Here is a 20,005-nt window from a genome sequence, read left to right as displayed (position 1 = left end):
ACTGCAGTGACATCCCTTCTCCGGGAAAGAGGGCCACCCATTGTAGGGGTGGACAACCAGGCATCTAGGGGGACCCATAAGGGTCGCTCTGGAAACCCAGTCATATTGTCCTTCCTGAAGGTACAGGAAAGCAACAAGAATCGGAGCTTCCTGATCCCGAAAAACCTTCCTATTCCCCAGGGGAGATTTGGGTTACAATCACTGAGGTTAAAAGCGACCGAATCTGCCACTTGCAACCACCCTAAGATGCAGTAGGCCACCACGGTAATCAACGGAGGGACCCCAGCAAAAATGGTCCAATGACTGCTGCTGTGGTCCCTTGGTCCTGCTCTACAAGAAGATACATCGATTCAAAAAAATCGAGGCTCCAGTTCGGCGATAAACCTGCAAGGGCCAGGGCCCCAGGGGCTTCCCCACAAAGGGGATTTCTAACACGGGAGGGGTCAAAAGAGTCCACTTCTGAGGAAAGGGAAGACTCCCAATACTACCCTCCTAGTATCCATTCCCATAGAGGTTCGACCAGGAACAGTCTTAGGTCAGTCCTGAGGCTGCAGCGCACAACCTGTTGTGCTTGCCATGAGGGAAACACACACACACCCATACAGTAGAGGGCAACTGGAAGAATAGTGCCCTCTGCTATAAAAGCACACTGACCAGTACTCATACAGTAGTATCCCATCCACGGATTACAGCACACCTACGAACCCACTCACCGTACTTGAGGGTAGAATCCCATGTACCAGCAAGGACAGAGAACTACCTGCTAGAATCAGTGGCTGCACGCTGCCAAAAAGCAATCACAGAATGTGTTAGGGCGCCTTCCTCACCAGTGCTCCCCTAGCACCTTATGGTGCAGACGAGGAGGCTGATATCTTTTCGCGACGATGGTAGAACCCAGGCATGGCTGTGTACTGCACAGACAGGGAATGCCGCCTGCCAGCGCTAGAGACTTGGAATATATGACCGTGTCTGGTGGCAGAGGAGTCGATAAAGCACCGATGAGCGTATCAAGGCACTCGAGAAGCGGTGCAATCATCGAGGGAGCCGGTTCCAGGGCTGGTATGAGGGCCGGCAGCGACTGGAAGCCTCGTTAGGCTTTAAGCACTGTCTCTTGGACCATGCGGTCCAATTCCTCCCGGGAAGCCGGCATGGGTGGCACGGCGATCGGAGTAGAAAGCAGGCTAGGCGACACCGAAGCCTCCACGGGGGCCCATGGAGGCTGGGCGCGAGACACCGGTAGGGAACACATAGGGGTCCCGGGTCCAGAGGATTATGGGGGCTCCTCTCCCTGGGCCCTCATCGCAGGCGACTCGATGGAAGTCGATGCCGCTGCGGTATCAGTGCCGGCACCGGTCGGGGATGCCTGCCAGTGCAGGTGTCGATGTTTCCCTCGGTGCTCGGTCCGGTCTTTCCCCGGCATCGAGACGATGATGCCGATGTCCTCGATGGAGTCTGTGACGGACGGTCATCCTGTCCACGGTGCTCCTGGCAAATCGTTTCCGAGGACAATGGACCCTTCACGGTCGGTGGCGCTTGAACTGGCATCAATGGAGCAGTCTGTTTTGAAGCAAACTTCTGCTCCATTTTGTCCAGTCGAGTGCGACGGCCTTTGGGGGTCATTTGTGCACAACTAGGGCATCAACGAACATCGTGCGAGGGGCCTAAGCATAAAACACATACTTCATGTGGGTCCGTTATGGACATGGTCCTCGAACACTCGGGGCATTTCCTAAACCCGGTCGCCATGTTAAAATTTGGTGGGCGCGTGGTGGGTGATTGTCAGGCACCGAAGCAGTAAGTCAGCGGGAACCGACCGCAAGTACCGGAAAAAATACTTACCGAGCATCGGAGGGAACGGAGCACGATGGGGACCCCCACTGAGGGATTTTTTGAGAAGATAAACTTCAAATAGCTCCGTGAGGAAAGTCGTGAGAAATTTCTCACAGAGCTCCTAAACCGCGAGGCAACTGCTGTGCAGAAAAAGAGAGACTAAAGAGGGACCCCTGCTGGCTGCAGGGTTAGTGGAATGCTGGGCATGCTCAGTGTGCCAGTTAAAGTTCTAGAAACTTTGACAAAAGTGTTCCGTGACAGGGCTCCATCAATGATGTCACCCATATATGAGGACTACCATCCTGCTTGTCCTGGGAGAATTTTATTTACTGAAATTCACAAAAGAAAATTATTCCTTACCTGCTAATTTTCGTTCCTGTAGTACCAAGGATCAGGCCAGACGGTGGGTTATGTCCCCCGTCCAGCAGAGGGAGTCAGACCAAAACTTCTGGGGGAGGTGCTACATAAGCCCCTATCCCAGGTCTCCTTGCTCAGTAATCAAAATAACAAAGCCAAACAGAGAAGAGACAGAGGGATCAAGTGAACAAATCGAATGAACCGAACATAAACACGAAGCAAATGGAGAACAACTTGCGTCTCAACTGAAAACTTGCAAACAGAACTGTAAGAAGATATCTCCCCAAAGCCACAGGGAGAACAGCAATAAGTCCGAAAACAGAGACGAGCAGAGGCTTCCCAGACAGACCCCCAAAGTATAGAGAGGGCGTCTGGACTGATCCTTGGTACTACAGGAATGAAAATTAGCAGGTAAGGAATAATTTTCTTTTCCCTGTACATACTAGGATCAGTCCAGACGGTGGGATGTACCAAAGCTTCCCTAAGGGCGGGTCGTAGATAGCCCTGCTCGAAGAACTCTGTCACCAAACGAACCGAAGTTCAAGGACCGGACATCCAGACGATAATGTCGAGCAAACGTATGGAGCGACGTCCAAGTGGCCGCTCTGCAGATCTCCTGCGAAGAGACGGAAGAGCTTTCCGCGCAGGATGTAGATTGCGAGCGAAGGGAGTGGGCCTTGACTCCCAGAGGAGGCGACTTACCTGCTCCAATGTATGCTGCGGCAATTGCGGTTTTCAACCAGCGGGTGACGGTCGTCTTAGAAGCCAGACAACCCTTCTTAGGACCCGACCAAAGGACGAACAAGTGGTCCGAGAGACGGAACTCATTGGTGACCTCAAGGTAACGCAGTAGACAGCGTTTGACGTCAAGCTTGCACAGATCCCAAGAGACGTCCTGAGAAAAAGAAGGCAATTCCACCGTCTGATTAAGATGAAAAGTCGAAACCACCTTGGGCAGAAAAGAGGGTACCGTGCGCAAGGTGACACCCGCGTCAGTGAACCTGAGATACGGGTCCCTGCAAGATAACGCCTACAGCTAAGAAATGCGGCATGCCGAACTAATCGCCACCAAGAAAATCGTCTTGAAGGTTAGGTCCTTGAGTGTAGAGGTACGTAGAGGCTCGAAGGGAGGGCCGGCAAGGATACGAAGCACGAGGTTGAGGCTCCAAGAAGGACAAGGAGCCTGCAGGGGCAGCCTCAAGTGTTTCACCCCTTTGAGGAAGCGGATCACATCTGGATGAGACGAGAGTAGGACATCCTCCTCGCAGCGGAGCAAGGGCCCCAAAGCGGCAACCTGGACTCGCAGAGAATTGTAAGCTAGACCCTTATCCAGGCCAGCCTGCAAGAAGGAGAGGATCTGTGAAACCGAAGCGTGGGACGGAAGAATGGAGTGCGACGTGTACCAAGTCTCAAAAACTTTCCACACCCAGACATAGGCAACGGAAGTGGATGACTTACATGACCTAAGCAACGTCGAGATCACTGCTTCAGGATAACCACGGCACCTCAACTTGCACCTCTCAAAAACCAAGCCGCAAGACAGGAGCGAGACGCCTCGTCAAAAAATATTGGCCCCTGCCGAAGCAGGCAGAGGAGATGACCGAAGCGTAAGGGACCGTCCTCCGCCATGTTGAGTAGGTCCGCGAACCACGGCCAACGAGGCCACTCTGGAGCCACCAAGATTACCGGTCCCCGGTGGCCTTCCACCCTCCGAAGCACCTTGCCCACGGGAGGCCACGGAGGGAACACATACAGGAGAATCTGCCGCGGCCACAGCAGCATGAGCACATCGACCCCCTCCGTGCCACGCTCTCTTCTGCGGCTGAAGAAGCGAGGGGGCCTTCGCATTGCGGGCTGTGGCCATGAGGTCCATGTGAGGAATCCCCCAACGTTGAACTAACGGATGCATTGCGCTAACCGAGAGTTCCCATTCTTCGGGGTCTAGATGTTGTCGACTTAGGAAATCCGCCTGTACGTTATCTACTCCTGCAATGTGGGAGACCGCTAAGCGGAGGAGATGGACCTCCGCCCACTGCAGTCTGTCCGCCTCCAAAGAGACGCGACGGCTCCACATGCCTCCCTGACGATTTATGTATGCCACAGTGGACGCGTTGTCTGATAGTATTCTGACTGCGCGCTGGCGAACCTGAAGCTGGCTGCCTGAAGCGCCAGGCAAAACCGCCCTGGTCTCCAGCCGGTTGATCAGCCATTGTGCTTGGGCTTTCGTCCACAGCCCCTGTAGAGATCTGGACTGGAAAGCCGCTCCCCAGCCCAAGAGGCTGGCATCCGTGGTGACTACTATCCAGGCCGGAACTTCCAGAGATACCCCCCTGGCCAAGTGGTTGGGGTCCAGCCACCAAAGGAGGCTGTCTTCGGCGGAGCGAGGCAACGGAAGAATAGCCTGAAAATCCCATGACACCAGCTTCCAGCGGGAGAGGAGGGCCCACTGAAGAGGGCGCATATGAGCAAAAGCCCAGGGAACCAGATCGATATTGGATGCCATGGATCCCAGGACCTGTAGATAATCCCACACCGTGGGCCACAAGAGCGTAGAAAAATGCTGTATTTGGTCCTGCAAGGCTTGGGCTCGCTCCGATCTCAGAAAAACCATGCCTGTCTTCATGTCGAACCGCACTCCCAGGAAGTCCAATGACTGTGACGGGACGAGGTGGCTCTTGGCATAGTTGATGATCCATCCCAGGGATTGAAGAAGGTGCACCACTCTGTCGACCGCTCGATAACCCTGGGCCAGGGATTTTGCCCGTATGAGCCAATCGTCCAGGTAAGGATGGACCAGAATCCCCTCCCTGCGTAAGGCGGCCGCCACCACTACCATGATCTTCGTGAGGACGAGTGGTGCTGTCGTCAACCCGAAAGGAAGGGCCTGAAACTGAAAATGTTGCCCCAAGATCTTGAAGCGGAGGAATCGTTGATGCGCCCTGCAGATTGGAATATGTAGATACGCCTCCGTGAGTTCCAGCGAGGCCAGAAATTCTCCCTGGTGTACCGCCGCCAGTACAGAGCGAAGGGTTTCCATCCTGAAACTTGGCACCTTGAGGGATTTATTTACCGACTTGAGAGCCAGAATGTGGCGGAAAGTGCCTTCCTTCTTGGGAACCACGAAGTAGATGGAGTAGTGGCCCCTGCCCAACTCGGCGGCGGGAACAGGTACTATGGCCCCCAGCGCGAGGAGATGGTCCAGAGTCTGTCGAAAGACCAGCTGCTTGTGGAGAGGGCCGCATGGAGAGAAAATGAACAGGTCCCTGGGGGCACGGACAAAATCCAATGCGTAGCCGTGTTTTAGAATATCCAGGACCCACTGATCTGAAGTGATTCGGACCCACTCCTTGTAGAAGAGCAAAATCCGGCCCCCTATCCTGAGAGATGTCGTGTGAGTCGGCTTGGCATCATTGAGCTGGCTTGGAAGCCACTCCATGGCCCGATCCGTCCCTGCCAGGCCTGCGCCCACGAAAGGGCCGAATCCATGAATGAGAGCGGGAGGACGGTGTCCGAGCGGGTCTGTTGTTTCGTATTGCGAAACCGGCGTTGCAAGCGAAAATGACTCCGTGAGGCACTGAAGGACCTATTAGAACGTGGTCGGTCTTCCGGGAGTCTGTGCACTGCATTCTCGCCCAGGGACTTGATGATCTGATCCAGGTCTTCCCCGAAGAGGAACATTCCCTTGATGGGGAGGGACCCCAGACGAGTCTTTGAGGAGGAATCAGCTGACCAGTTTCTAAGCCACAAAAGTCAACGGGCCGAGACCGCGGCCACCGTAGACCGGGCCAGGACCCGCAAGAGATCATAGAGAGCGTCCGCTCCGTAGGCAATCATAGCCTCCAATCTGTCCGCCTGGTGTGCCTCCGCAGTGGGAAGATCCTGAGAGGTGAGGAGCTGTTGGACCCAGCGGAGTCCTGCCCTTTGCGCCAGTGAGCTACAAATGGCCGCTCGCACCCCCAGCGCTGATACCTCAAAGACTCTCTTGAGGTAAATCTCTAACTTCCTGTCTTGAGAGTCCCGTAAAGCTGTGCCCCCTGTGACCGGGATAGTGGTACGCTTTGTGACCGCAGAGACCGCAGAATCCACCGCCGGGACCTTAAGCAGGTCCAGAAACTCCTCCAGTAGGGGGTATAGCTTTTCCATAGCCCTGCTGACCTTTAGTGTGGCCTCGGGGGCATCCCATTCCCGAGAAAGTAGCTGGAGAAAAGTAGGGTGGGAAGGGAAAGCCTTGGCCAGCGGGTGGAGCCCGGCCAGAACAGGGTCACCCTTCTTCGCCTTGGGGTCGGGACCTGGCAGCTCCGGGGGTGGGGGGGGGGGGGTGAAATCTAGCTCCTGCAAGATGTGTGGAATCAGATCATCCAGTTCGTCCCGCTGGAAAATGCGGAGCACCCGGGGGTCGTCCCCCTCCATCTGAGCCGCTAACAAAGGATCGTCCCCGCCCGGATCTGGGACCGGGTCCCCCCCCTGCAGGGAGAGGGTAAGCTCTGGGTGGAGCAGGGGGGTGCCGGGGAGCACCCGTCGTCCCCCTGGCCTGTGTGTCACCACCTCGGGTGGGGGCCCCCCCCCAAAAGGGTGTCCGTTCTTGCTATTTTGGGAGGAGAGGGCCCCAGACTGAAATCCGGCGGCTGAGACATCCTTTGAAGAAAGCATTGTGCATCAAGAGTACAAACTCCGAAGAAAAAGCTGGGACCCCCAAGGGGGGTCCCACAGGAGGCTCCCTCGATGGAAATCGCGGTTCAGGGTCGAGCATAGGGACTAAAACTGGTGGCAGCGCCGGAAACGGAGCCTCAGACTCCTCCTCAGAGGTTCCTGCCTCAGATGTGTCCTGCCTCAAAAATGGCCGCCGTTCCCGCGCTCAGCGGGAACGGGGCCTGGCGCTGTCCTCCCTCGCGGTCCTGTCCGCGATCTCCTGCGTTGTCCCCCTGTTGCGAGCCGCCTTCCCCACCGGGGAGGCAGCTCGTGCAAAGCCCTTCCCTCGACAGACGGCCCCCCGAGCCAGCCGCACGCCTTACAAATCGCTGCTCTCGGCATGCCGGGTGTGGGGGAGGGGAGGGAATGAGGGGCGCGGAACACTTGCTCTTCGGCGCCGAGAAATTGGCCTCAGCCAAGGGACCGCCCCGAACACCCCACCGACCCAGGAGGCTGAAAAGGCCGCCGGGGAATGGGACCTCCTGGCGGTGGCGGCCCCGGGGAATGTTACATCGCGTGGCCGCGGGTTGGAGCACTAAAGGCTGGGGGAGGGGGGGGGGGAGAGGTTAGAACCTCTAACTTGCACCCCAGGCGGTCCGGCGCGAAAATGACAAGCCTGAAAAAGAAATACAAACAAACACTTACCCAACTGAAGAAGAGGAGGACAGTAAAAAGAGAAAGAATAGAAACAGGCCTGTTAGCAAGTGTCAAGAGAGGTGGGGGGGGGGGGGGAGTCAACGGAGTGAAAAACTCCGAACTGCAACCAGCCCCCTGTCAAAACTTTCTTTTTTTTTTTTTTATTTGTATACTTGATCCCTCAGAAAATAAAGTAGATATAGCAGCCTAGCTGAGCCAAACAAACCCACTAAGCTAGAGAAAAGAGGGGAACTGAAGGTCCCCTGCTCCTTCTGCTGGAGTCAGAAAACTACTGAGCAAGGAGACCTGGGATATGGGCTTATGTAGAACCTAGTCCAAATGAAGAAGGAGCGAACCCTTGCACATAAGCAAGTATCACGCAACAACACTGGTGCAAGATCAAAATTTAATCACCACAATTTCTATGGTGGTTATTAACAATTCCAATAATGAGAAGACTCAATATTTATAGTGGCAACTCCATGCGTTCAACAAAACAGAATTCGAACAGGTCCCCCGACACGGTCCCGTGTTTCGCTGGGCTGCTTCGGGAGGGACCAGGGGTATATTTTAATCTAAGACATAAAACAAATATCAATGAGTATACACAATGGTGAAGAAAGGCTACCCAGTACCGACCTTTACAAATGTACATACCTTTATGAAAATACCCGGAGCGCGCAGGCTCACACAGGTGTAGAGCATTTAAACACAGAAAAGGCGCGAACGTGACAGCTCTCGCGAGAGCTGTCAACTTACAGCTGGTCTCGGCGGATCCACACAGTGAATACCTATCTAATAAAACAGGTTCCACTCAATTTCTTTATTGAGGCCAGAGGGGGCTACCGTGTCTAGAATAAAAATCCATCTCTGCTCCCTCCTGCCTAGGATCTCGGGGTAGTTGCCTCCCCGGGGAGGGCGGCGCACCACCTCGATCACCAGGAAGGAGAGATCAGAGATGGTATGTTCGCATTCAAGCCAGTGGGACACCAGGGGTTCATCAAGTCTGTGTAAGCGAATGTTAGAACAATGTTCAATCATTCGAGTTTTTAACATGCGTGTCGTTTTTCCCACGTAGAGCAACGGGCATGGACACTTCACAATATATATAACCCCTTTAGTGAGACAGTCCGAGGAAGAGCGAAGTTTGAACACCCGCCCCGTAAGTGGATGTGTGAATTCTGACATATTGGCTGTGTGGCTGCACATAGTGCAATGACCACAAGGACCATGTATTCCTGAATTGTCAGATGAGTCAGTGAATGTGTAAGTGTGCACTAACCTGTCTCGTAGATTTCTGCCACGCTTAAAAGTAAAACGAAGCGGGCCACGTAACAGTTCTGTGAGTGAAAGAGCTGACCAGCATTGTACACGAATCGTGACTGGCTATTTTTACCATCCTCTAGCGCGCCTGATGAATCTAACAACTGTATTTTGCCATTTTCGATAATGGGGAGCTCCATTGCCGAGACGATACGGCGACACTGGTCAGCTCTTTCACTCACAGAACTGTTACGTGGCCCGCTTCGTTTTACTTTTAAGCGTGGCAGAAATCTACGAGACAGGTTAGTGCACACTTACACATTCACTGACTCATCTGACAATTCAGGAATACATGGTCCTTGTGGTCATTGCACTATGTGCAGCCACACAGCCAATATGTCAGAATTCACACATCCACTTACGGGGCGGGTGTTCAAACTTCGCTCTTCCTCGGACTGTCTCACTAAAGGGGTTATATATATTGTGAAGTGTCCATGCCCGTTGCTCTATGTGGGAAAAACGACACGCATGTTAAAAACTCGAATGATTGAACATTGTTCTAACATTCGCTTACACAGACTTGATGAACCCCTGGTGTCCCACTGGCTTGAATGCGAACATACCATCTCTGATCTCTCCTTCCTGGTGATCGAGGTGGTGCGCCGCCCTCCCCGGGGAGGCAACTACCCCGAGATCCTAGGCAGGAGGGAGCAGAGATGGATTTTTATTCTAGACACGGTAGCCCCCTCTGGCCTCAATAAAGAAATTGAGTGGAACCTGTTTTATTAGATAGGTATTCACTGTGTGGATCCGCCGAGACCAGGTGTAAGTTGACAGCTCTCGCGAGAGCTGTCACGTTCGCGCCTTTTCTGTGTTTAAATGCTCTACACCTGTGTGAGCCTGCGCGCTCCGGGTATTTTCATAAAGGTATGTACATTTGTAAAGGTCGGTACTGTGTAGCCTTTCTTCACCATTGTGTATACTCATTGATATTTGTTTTATGTCTTAGATTAAAATATACCCCTGGTCCCTCCCGAAGCAGCCCAGCGAAACACGGGACCATGTCGGGGGACCTGTTCGAATTCTGTTTTGTTGAACGCATGGAGTTGCCACTATAAATATTGAGTCTTCTCATTATTGGAATTGTTAATAACCACCATAGAAATTGTGGTGATTAAATTTTGATCTTGCACTTATGTAGAACCTCCCACAGAAGTTTTGGTCTGACTCCCTCTGCTGGACGGGGGACATAACCCACCGTCTGGACTGATCCTGGTACGTACAGGGAACTGAGTATTTTCTCTCTCGCTATAGTCAAAAAGATGCATAATAAAAGCATTTTTTTCACAATAATAAAAACCACAAAAAATGTATATACACGCACACATATAGAAATATACATGGAGAGAAGTGACAAGCACAGGGGATCTCTGAGGGAGAGGAAAGGATTTTAAAGCTAAGTAGGAGATATGGATGGTCCATATGCTCTTTATCTGCCGTTGTGTTCTATGTTTCACTGTTTCTATGACCTGTTATAAGAGAATCCCAGCTCAATTAAAAGGAAAAATATATGAGATTGTTAAAAAGAGAAAAGGAAACTATATTAAGACCATACTAGTCTGCACAGCAAAGTGTTGAGCATGAGACAGAAAAAACAAAAAGCAATAAGAGCGATAGAGATGACACTGGACACTATATACTTGGGATGACACAAAGTCATGAATGAAGGTAAGAAAAGGATGAAGGTGGCTAAGATTGCAGAGTTGGTGATGAAATAAAGGCTGGTGTGGCTGGGACATTTGGAAGAAGAGATGGAAAAAAAAAGTTAGGTTTTGAGCGGAGTGCAGTTCTACAAGCTCTTGAATCAATTCTTACCTTGATAGAATATTTCACGCTCTCCGAGATGAGTTCCACATCTACAATGTTCAGCAGGGTAGCTGCTGGTAAAACCTGGCCTCTGAAAGACAACAATGAAGCCCCAGAAGGAAAAAAAATTAAACACTGCAGTTTTAGTCATATTTCCATGCCATTACAGTAGCTATTATGGGAAAAGAGCATTTAACTATAAATGTATCAGCTTGTAAAAGAAATACCAAATATTGTATTAATCATATTGCACAAAACTCAGAGCTTGGCATTACTGTTACAAAAAAAAAATCTCTTCTGATATGAGCAGTTACAATTGGATTTTTCTTCATGAATTAGACACTTCATCTCCTGACACACATCCATTATGAACAGTAAGATGAGTTACAACAGCTGTCAGTGGAGGCTTTCTGTAACTGAGCACAACAGATATACAGTTTACATAAGAGAAAACTTTTGAAGCACTGTCCAAGAAGGCACTTTGATTTATGCCTCTGCCCAACACGCCTATATCCCGCTAGCCCAAATACACAAATATGGGTCTCCTACACTGTAGGGTACCACACCCTGCAGCAAAATTGCAAGACTGACCATAAAAAGGCATTTCTAAGCAATGTCAGTGGTATTAGAATTATATTGGCAACTAATGAATTGCTGACATACTAGTTCAAAACAGAAATGTGCATGCCACTTTTAGTCTCATGATTAATTCCAGAGTTATAGCTATTGATAGATTTTTAAACTGAACTCATGACATTGACATCCACAAAAGGTTAAAGCAATGCCTTTTTTCAAGCAGCTCAATCTTTCTGCTGAATACACAGCATGGCAACATGCTGCCTACAGTTCTATATACTGCAACTGTTCTTAAGGTTAAATGATAGGCCCATATGCACCAATAAGCAGTGTGTGTACACTGAATATACAGAATCTCCAGCACAGACAGATGCAGACCAATTAACTATTGATTCACCTTTCAAGTGAGTGTAAGAAATCAGTCATGCAAGTTCTGAACAGTGCATCGGCTACATTCAAAGCACCGCAGACCACCCCAAGCATGGTGTCTGGTTTCTCCGCCTGAAAAAGAAATTTGTGGGTCAGCACAGAAGATTTATTAAAAAAAAATAAGTGAACAACTAAAATAGCCCAAGCTAAGCCAAGGTGAGAAAAATCTCAGCGCCAAACATTTTTACCCGCATTTTGTCCGCAATGAGATGATCCAGCCACCCAGTGTCGATGTCGTTGTTCTGAAAACTCTCAGTCTCTAGCAGCTTAATGAGGTACTCCACCGTGGTTCTGAAATCCCCACGGATGGACAGCTCTTTCAGAGCCACCACCATGTTCCTTTAAAAAAAATACAATAAAATATTGCTCCATGCATACTTGGAACTGCCTATAGAGGTCCCCCAGAACAATAAAAAACTAAATAATTCCCAGATACAAACAGGGCAATAATATGCTAACAAACCAAAATTAACAAATCCCACTGGTAAGTATGGCCTTGTACTAATATCTTAAGGTCATTTACATACTATGTATCCTGTTCTGAACTCGTCCATGGAATGGGATTTATTTTCTCTGCCCTACTGTATTTTTTCCTCAAAACTAAAATAACCCCCCCCCCCTCTAAATCATACACACAGGGCAATAGATAAATATACAGAAAGGTACTGACGAGATCGCCTCCTCACGGTTTTCTCCCCAGGAGAAACAATGCCCAAACTGGGAATCGGCAAACTCATGCAGGCCGCCAGCCGCTGCCACGCTGAAATAACCCCAGACGTTCTTGCTGCTGCGAAAATTCAGCTCCTGGACAGTCCCCGAGCTTGGCTTAAAACCCTGCAGAGGAAGGAAAAAAGGGAAGTGCATGCAAGATCTGAAACAGAACTCTTAAAATAATCTTTAGAACAATATAGAAATACATACACACATACAAATATACAGTTGTGCTCATGTTTACATACCTCTGGCAGAATTTGTAAGATGTGTAGCATTGTAAGAAAACATGAATGATCAGACAAAATACGTCTGTTATTTTTAATGTGTTTCAAATAAACTACTTTATGCATAACAGAATAGCATAGTCATTAACAAAACCATTGCAATAAAGGAAATAATAAACTGGTCATGTTCAAAAGTTTGCATAACTCTTAGTTCTTAATATTGTGTGTTGCCCCCTTTTGCATCAATAATGGCTTGCAGTCTTTTGTAATAGTTGTGAATGAGGCCTTTTATTATTTTATCTGGTAAAGCTGCCCAAGCCTCTTGGCAAAAAGCCTCTAGATCCTGTAAATTCTTTGGTTTTCTAACATGAACTGCATGCTTGAGTTCTCGCCAAAGTGACTCAATGATGTTGAGATCAGGAGACTGGGATGGTCACTCCAGAACTTTCACTTTCTTCTGTTGCAGCCACCACAGGGCTGACTTGGGAAGTGATTATCCCCTTGTACAGGTCCTTGGTGAGGCCTCACCTGGAGTACTGTGCTCAGTTCTGGAGACCGTATCTCTGAAGGGACAGAGACAGGATGGAGGCGGTCCAGAGAAAGGCGACCAAAAAGGTGGATGGTCTTCATCAAATGACTTATGAGGAGAGATTGAAGAATCTAAATATCTAAACCCTGGAGGAAAGGAGGAACAGAGGTGATATGATACAGACTTTCAGATACTTGAAGGGTTTTAATGATCCAAAGACAACGACAAACCTTTTCTGTTGGAAAAAAATCAGCAGAACCAGGGGTCACGATTTGAAGCTTCAGGGAGGAAGACTCAGAACCAATGTCAGGAAGTATTTCTTCATGGAGAGGGTAGTGGATGCCTGGAACGCCCTTCCTGAGGAAGTGGTGAAGACCAAAACTGTGAAGAACTTCAAAGGTGCGTGGGATAAACACTGTGGATCCATAAAGTCTAGAGCAGTGGTTCTCAACCCTGTCCTGGGGACCCCCCAGCCAGTCGGGTTTTCATGATATCCACAATGAATATGCATGAGAGAAAATTTGCATGTTATGGAGGCAGTGCATGCAAATTTTCTCTCATGCATATTCATTATGGATATCATGAAAACCCGACTGACTGGGGGGTCCCCAGGACAGGGTTGAGAACCCTAGACTCTAGAGGATGTGAATGAAGAGAGGGTGGCTTGCGGGAATGACGGCTACTACCTGGAGATAATACCCTTATTCAATAAACATACACACGGTAATGCGACTCCTATATTGCTCTATGCTTCAACGGCAAGAGGAAATATGGAATAGAGGAAATGCATTCACAAAAAAGCGGGGAGACGCTTGCTTGTTACGGCAGTTACTACCCAAACCAAATAAGCCTATTACTTCACTTTCAATGCATATCCAGCGTAGCTCTCTGCTTCAATGGCAGGAGGGAATGAAGAAAAGATGATTTATATTCAGACAACAACCAACAAGGACTGAATTACATAGTCTGGGTAAACAAATAAGCATGGTTGTAGCTTGCGTGTTACGGCAGTTACTACCCCAAATCAATTAAGCCTGATACTTCACTTTTAATGCTTATCCAGCATAACTCTCTGCTTCAACGGCAGGGGGAATTAAGAAAAGTGGATTTATATTCAGACAACAACCAACAAGGACTGAATTGCACAGGCTGGGTAAACAAATAAGCATGGGAGTAGCTTGCTTATTGAGGCAGTTACTACCCCTAACCAATTAAGCTAGATACTTCACTTAGAAGCAGTTCCAGCAGTGCTCTCTACATTAATGGCGGGGGTGGAAGAGAATTGGAACCAAAAGGTTACTAAGGGCCAAAAGTAACAGATAAGTATGAGAAAAAAAAACAAGTGTGAAAGCTTGCTGGACAGACTGGATGGGCCATTTGGTCCAATAAAATATGTGAGTACATTAAGTTTGTCTGTAGGGAGCATAGTAGACGGAAAGAATTTAACTTTAATGTGCATTTGTAGGTTACAAATAACAATTTCTAGTTTGGTGCATCCTAATCAATCAGCTGTTTTTTTCCCTTCTCTTTATCTTTATAAAAAGCTTGTTTAAATAGCCAGGTTTTCAGATTGGATTTGAATATTTTGAAGTTTCTCTGCAGTCTTATTTCGAGTGGCATGGTGTTCCATAGCACGGGGCCAGCCAGTGATAATGCTCTCTCCCTAACTTGCGTGAGGCGTGCTGTTTTGACAGAGGGAACAGTTAGTAGAGCCTTATTAGCAGATCTTAGGTTTCTTTGTGGGACATGTACGTGCAGTGCTGTGTTGAGCCAGTCCTATGTTTAGGATTATTATGTTGGCAAGTCCAAGTGCGCTCCATGCGCAGCTTCCTGCCTAATGAATGCAAATTCTCCTCTAATACTTTCTGATAAGATGCTGCATTCATCTTGCCATCAGTTTTGACTAAATTCCCTGTGCCGCTGTAGCTCACACACCTCCAAAACAGCAGAGATCCACCTCGATGCTTCAGGAAGGGATGGTGTGCTTCTCTTCATAGGCCTTGATGAATCCTCTCCAAATATAGCATTTATGGTTGTGACCATAAAATTCAATTTTGGTAAATCACCACAAGTGTGTTATGCATCTCTGCCAGCAGATGGAGACGGAGCAAAAGCTGACATCACAGCCATAGAGACCACCCCAACATCAGCCTGCCAGTATTCTCTGGAAAAGCCAAACTGTGGACAAAACTGATACTTGAACATTACTATTAACAGTCAAACATTCAGGCTTCCCAACCAATAGGAACACTAAGCTCAGCCAATAGAAGGAACATATCTAGTAAATTAAGGGCTAGAGAAGCCACTTACTAGTTTTTATGAATCATACTCTGCGCCTAGTTTGCCTGAAGAAAGATTAAAGGAAAATTAGTTTCTTACCTGATAATTTTCGTTCCTGTAGTACCAAGGATCAGTCCAGGACACCTGGGTTGTGACTCCGCACCAGTAGGTGGAGACAGAGCAAAACTTGTGGGCGGAGCCATATATGCCCCTGTGCCAGTCACAGCCCCTCAGTCTTACTCTGTCTCCAGTAGATGGTGCAGGTCCGGTCACAGCCCTGCCTGCCCTGGTTCTGGTACTCCGTCAGGGTCGGTTCTTTTTTTATTCCTTTAGGCCAGTTAGGCTACGTTGTTTTCTGTTTGGGTAATTTTCCAAATTGTCCCTTAGGTCCCTTCGCCCTGCCTCCCAGGGGGGTTGTGAGGTTCTGAGGGGACCACCCCCCCCTGGTTGAGGCCGCTGCTAGGGTCGAGGACCCAGCTGGCCTAGTAGCAGCGTCAGGGGTGACACCGGGGAGCCCGGTTCACTCACCCCTGCTGGATTAGGGCTCCAGGACCGTGGACAGCGACAGGCTTTCTTGTTAAAAAAAAAAAAAAAAAAAAAGGTTTGCTTTTATTTTCTGCCGGCTCTCTCTTGCTTCGCGGCGCCGCTCGCAGGGGGGGGCGCCGCCGACGGGGGGAGGCCGTTCGAATTTTTTTCTTCTGTTTTCGTCGCTCCTGCTGCTCCGTCTTCGCGCCTCTTCGCCGGCATGCCTCGCGGCTCGGTCTGCCGGGCCTGTGGCTCGGCGCGCGCGCGTCTTTCGCGCGAAAGTCTCTGCGCGGCCTGCATCCCGGGCGGAGAGGGGTCGTCGGGGGCGCCTCGGGGGGCTCGTTCTCGGCCCGCGCGGAGGATGGCCGGAATGAGTGGCAACAGTTCCTCTCTGCGGAACAGACGCACCACCTTGGGGTCATCCCCGTCGACGGCCTGCGCTCCTTTACCTGTACTGGGCTGCGCCGAGCCATCTGCTGCTGCCGTCCCGGCCCCAGGCAGGGGCTCCTCGGAGGCCTCTGTGTCCGCCCCGGAGGTATCTTCGGAATCCGAGTTCTGCGGCACCCCTCGGGGAAGCCGTTTGCCCCAGGCCGCTCTCTGGGTGGTCTTCGCCACCCTCCTTGCCATCTTCTTCTGCGGCGGGGACCGGTGGACCCTTGAACGCGAGGCGTCCCCCCGTCTGCGCTTGCTGCGCTTATAACGGCGCAGCAAAAGCGCCAAATCTTCAGAAAACTTGCCCGAATCCGTTGCGTCGCTTTCCGAATGCCCCCGGGACTGGGGCCCCTCTGAAGGGACCTCCACCGCTGCACCCCGCTGCGGGGAAAGCGTAGGGGGTAAAACCGAGGCCCCCACCGTTTCCCGCGAAGCTACCCGGCCGGTAGACAAAATGGCCGCCATTCCCGCGCTGACCAGGAACGGGTCAGGAGGCCTATCAGGGGGACCCCCCCCTTGCGACGGCGATTGCGCGACCCGGGAACGGGCCCCCCGAGGAGCCGCCGACGATCCCTCGTCTCCCGGGACGCAGGCCGAGCAAAGCCCGTCCCGGGAGAGACACGCGCGCGCCGAGTCGCAGGCCCTGCACTGCGAGCCGCGCGGCCCTGCAAAAAACCGCGGGAAACCAAAGACGCGCCGAAAAGCACTGAGGGACGCCGAATAAACACAAAAATTCAACGCGGCGAAAATCGGCGACCTCCCCCCTGCCGAAGACGCCCCCCCTCGAGCGGAACGGAGCGCAACGCCAGGGAACGGAGAGCCGACTGAAAACACTTTTTTTTTTTTTTTTTAAATAAGAAAAAACGCTGTCCCAGGTGCTGAAAAGCCCTATGTCCTGCAGGGGTGAGTGAACCGGGCTCCCCGGTGTCACCCCTGACGCTGCTACTAGTCCAGCCGGGTCCTCAACCCTAGCAGCGGCCTCAACCTGGGGAGGGTAGTCCCCTCAGGACCTCTCAACTCCCCAGGGAGGCAGGGCAACTGGGACTAGAATTAAACAAGATTAAATAAAACCCAATTTGAAGAAAAAAACCAAGTTAGGCCTAATAAAATCAACCACAAAAGCGAACCTGACTAACCACACAGAATCAGGCCCGACAGGGCTGTGACCAGACCTGCACCACCTACTGGAGACAGAGTAAGACTGAGGGGCTGTGACTGGCACAGGGGCATATATGCTCCGCCCACAAGTTTTAGTCTGTCTCCATCTACTGGTGCGGAGTCACAACCCAGGTGTCCTGGACTGATCCTGGTACGTACAGGGAACCACAAATGTAAACATCGGCAGCCAAGGGTGAGTCGGGGATTGACCTGCCTTTACTATTTATTTATTTATTAAATTTCTATACCGATATTAGTGGGGACATCATATCGGTTTACATCAAACAAAAATCATAGAATGGAAGTTACATAACACAGGGAAGAGGGGAGGGAGGGAGAGGAACTAAGAGAACTTAGATTGAAAGTGCATAGAAATCAGGCTACTCTGTAACATAAGATAGCCAAGAGAGTTAACATTGAGCATAATAATTGTAACATAAAAGAACTAAATACATGGGTTCAGGGTGGGTTTACATGGGGAAAATTATCAAGTAAGTAGTATTTCTCCTTCCTCAGCGTTCGGGCAGGTCAATCCTTTGGTTGTATCAAAGCTAATCTCGAAAAGGGCAGAAAGCTGCCAGAGGTCCAATTGATACCGCCCACGCAAACGCAGAGTCCATCCTAGTCCTTAGCGGTAATGCTTGAAGAAAGTGTGCAAAAATGACCATGTCATCACTCAGCAAATTTCAGCAGGTGACAAACGAAGTTCCACCCATATCACCTGAGCCCTCATAGAGTGCTGTCTAATCTGTTTCAGCAAGGCAACCTCAGCAGTCACATAGGCTGCCGTAATGACCTTAACCCAGCAGGCTATTGTTGCTTGTGTCGCTGGTGCTCCCTGTTTACCTCCACCATGGAGCACAAACAGATGATCAGACTTTGAACAACTTTAGCCATCTCCAAGTACCACAGTAAATGACGCTTGACGTCCAAGAAACACAAAAGACGGTACTCATTTTCATCTCTGTCCCTGTCCGAGGTAGGCAGTGAAGTGGACTGAGTGAAATGAAACTCTGAAACCACTTTTGGCAAAAAGGAGGGCACAGTCTGAAGCTGAACTGCACCCAGAGTCATATGAAGAAAGGGCTCACAGCAGAAAAGAACCTGCAGCTCAAAGGCCCAAGCTGCCAAGACAGAAAAACTGTCTTCAAGTTAGGCAGCTGCAATGAAAGAGTATGCAGTGGTCAAAAAGTCGGACCCACCAAGAACATGAGGATCAAGTTAAGGCCCCACAGAGATACTGGAAGCCACAACAGGGTGGGGGGGGGGGGGGGGGGGAAGATACTTAGCTCCCTGCAAGAAACGGGGCACATCTGGATGTGAAGACAAAGGTCCTCCATTGACTCTCGCCCTATAACAAAACAGGGCTGCAACTTGAACCTTCAATGTGTTAAGGGCCAAATCCTTAAGTAAGCTGTCCTGTAAAAATTCCAAAATCCAAGGAATATCCACCTTGAGCGGTTGAGTATCTCACTGAGAACACCAGGCCTCAAAGACCCTTCGAAATCTAACATAGGTTAGAGAAGTAGAAAATTTCTGGGCCCAAAGTAGGGTAGAAATCACAGCAGGTGAATAACCCCGCTTCAACAACTGAGTCCTTTCAATGGCCAAACCATAAGACAGAATTGACCTGGATCCTCGTGTACAATGGGCCCCTGACATAACAGATCCATCCGAGATGGCAGCCTGAGGAGACTGTCCACTAGAAGTCTCTGGCGATTGGCATACCATGGCCTTCAAGCCCAATTCAGAGTCACTAAAAGGACAGTGTTGGTTTGCCTTGCAATCTTCTGGACACCAGCCTGCCTATCAAGACCAGAGTGGAAATGCATACAGCAGGGCACCATCCAGCCACTCCTAAACGAGAGCATCTATGTCCATCGCTTTTGGGTCCCATTTGCGACTGAAGAAGTATGGAAATTTCACGTTGTTGAAGGTCACCAACAGGTCTAGATGCGGTAGGCCCCAATGGTCCACCAGGAGCTGAAAGGCCTAGTCTGCCAGTTCCCATTCTCCTGAGTCCAAGTTTCTCCTGCTGAGGAAATCGGCTCCGATATTGTCCTTTCCAGCAATAAGAACATAAGAACATAAGAAAATGCCATACTGGGTCAGACCAAGGGTCCATCAAGCCCAGCATCCTGTTTCCAACAGTGGTCAATCCAGGCCATAACAACCTGGCAAGTACCCAAGCAATGTGAGAGGCCAATATGCTTAGGAGATGCTGCTCCACCCAAACCATGATTGCATCTATTTCCTCCAACACTTTTTGATTATTGATTCCACACTGATGATTAATAAGCCACCATTGTCGCATTATCGGATATTATTCGGATCGCCCAAGTCTCTAGCCACTCAGCGAATGCGGGCACAATAACCGAACCGCACGTGTCTCCAGTCTGTTGATCTTCCACTGCTGCTCTGCTGCATTCCAGCGTGAACACTCTCTTCCATGTTCTTGCATCTAATCCAGTCATCCAGATGGGGTGAACTAAAACGC

General features: G+C 50.1%; 1 protein-coding gene across 1 annotated transcript in view; it reads right to left on the bottom strand.

Moving 5' to 3' along the window:
- The window catches only part of LOC115100985 (acetyl-CoA carboxylase 2-like), a 982,255-nt gene that overhangs the window by 753,420 nt on the left and 208,830 nt on the right, over nt 1–20,005 (bottom strand). The window contains 4 exon segments of the mRNA XM_029620121.1: nt 10,651–10,732; nt 11,615–11,718; nt 11,835–11,985; nt 12,317–12,480. Coding sequence (XP_029475981.1) covers nt 10,651–10,732; nt 11,615–11,718; nt 11,835–11,985; nt 12,317–12,480 — 501 coding nt within the window.

The sequence above is a fragment of the Rhinatrema bivittatum genome, chromosome 11 (assembly GCF_901001135.1).
Source record: "Rhinatrema bivittatum chromosome 11, aRhiBiv1.1, whole genome shotgun sequence".
NCBI lineage: Eukaryota > Metazoa > Chordata > Amphibia > Gymnophiona > Rhinatrematidae > Rhinatrema > Rhinatrema bivittatum.
The sequence above is the reverse complement of the archived record's forward strand: the minus strand, read 5'-3'. Positions and strand labels throughout refer to the sequence as shown.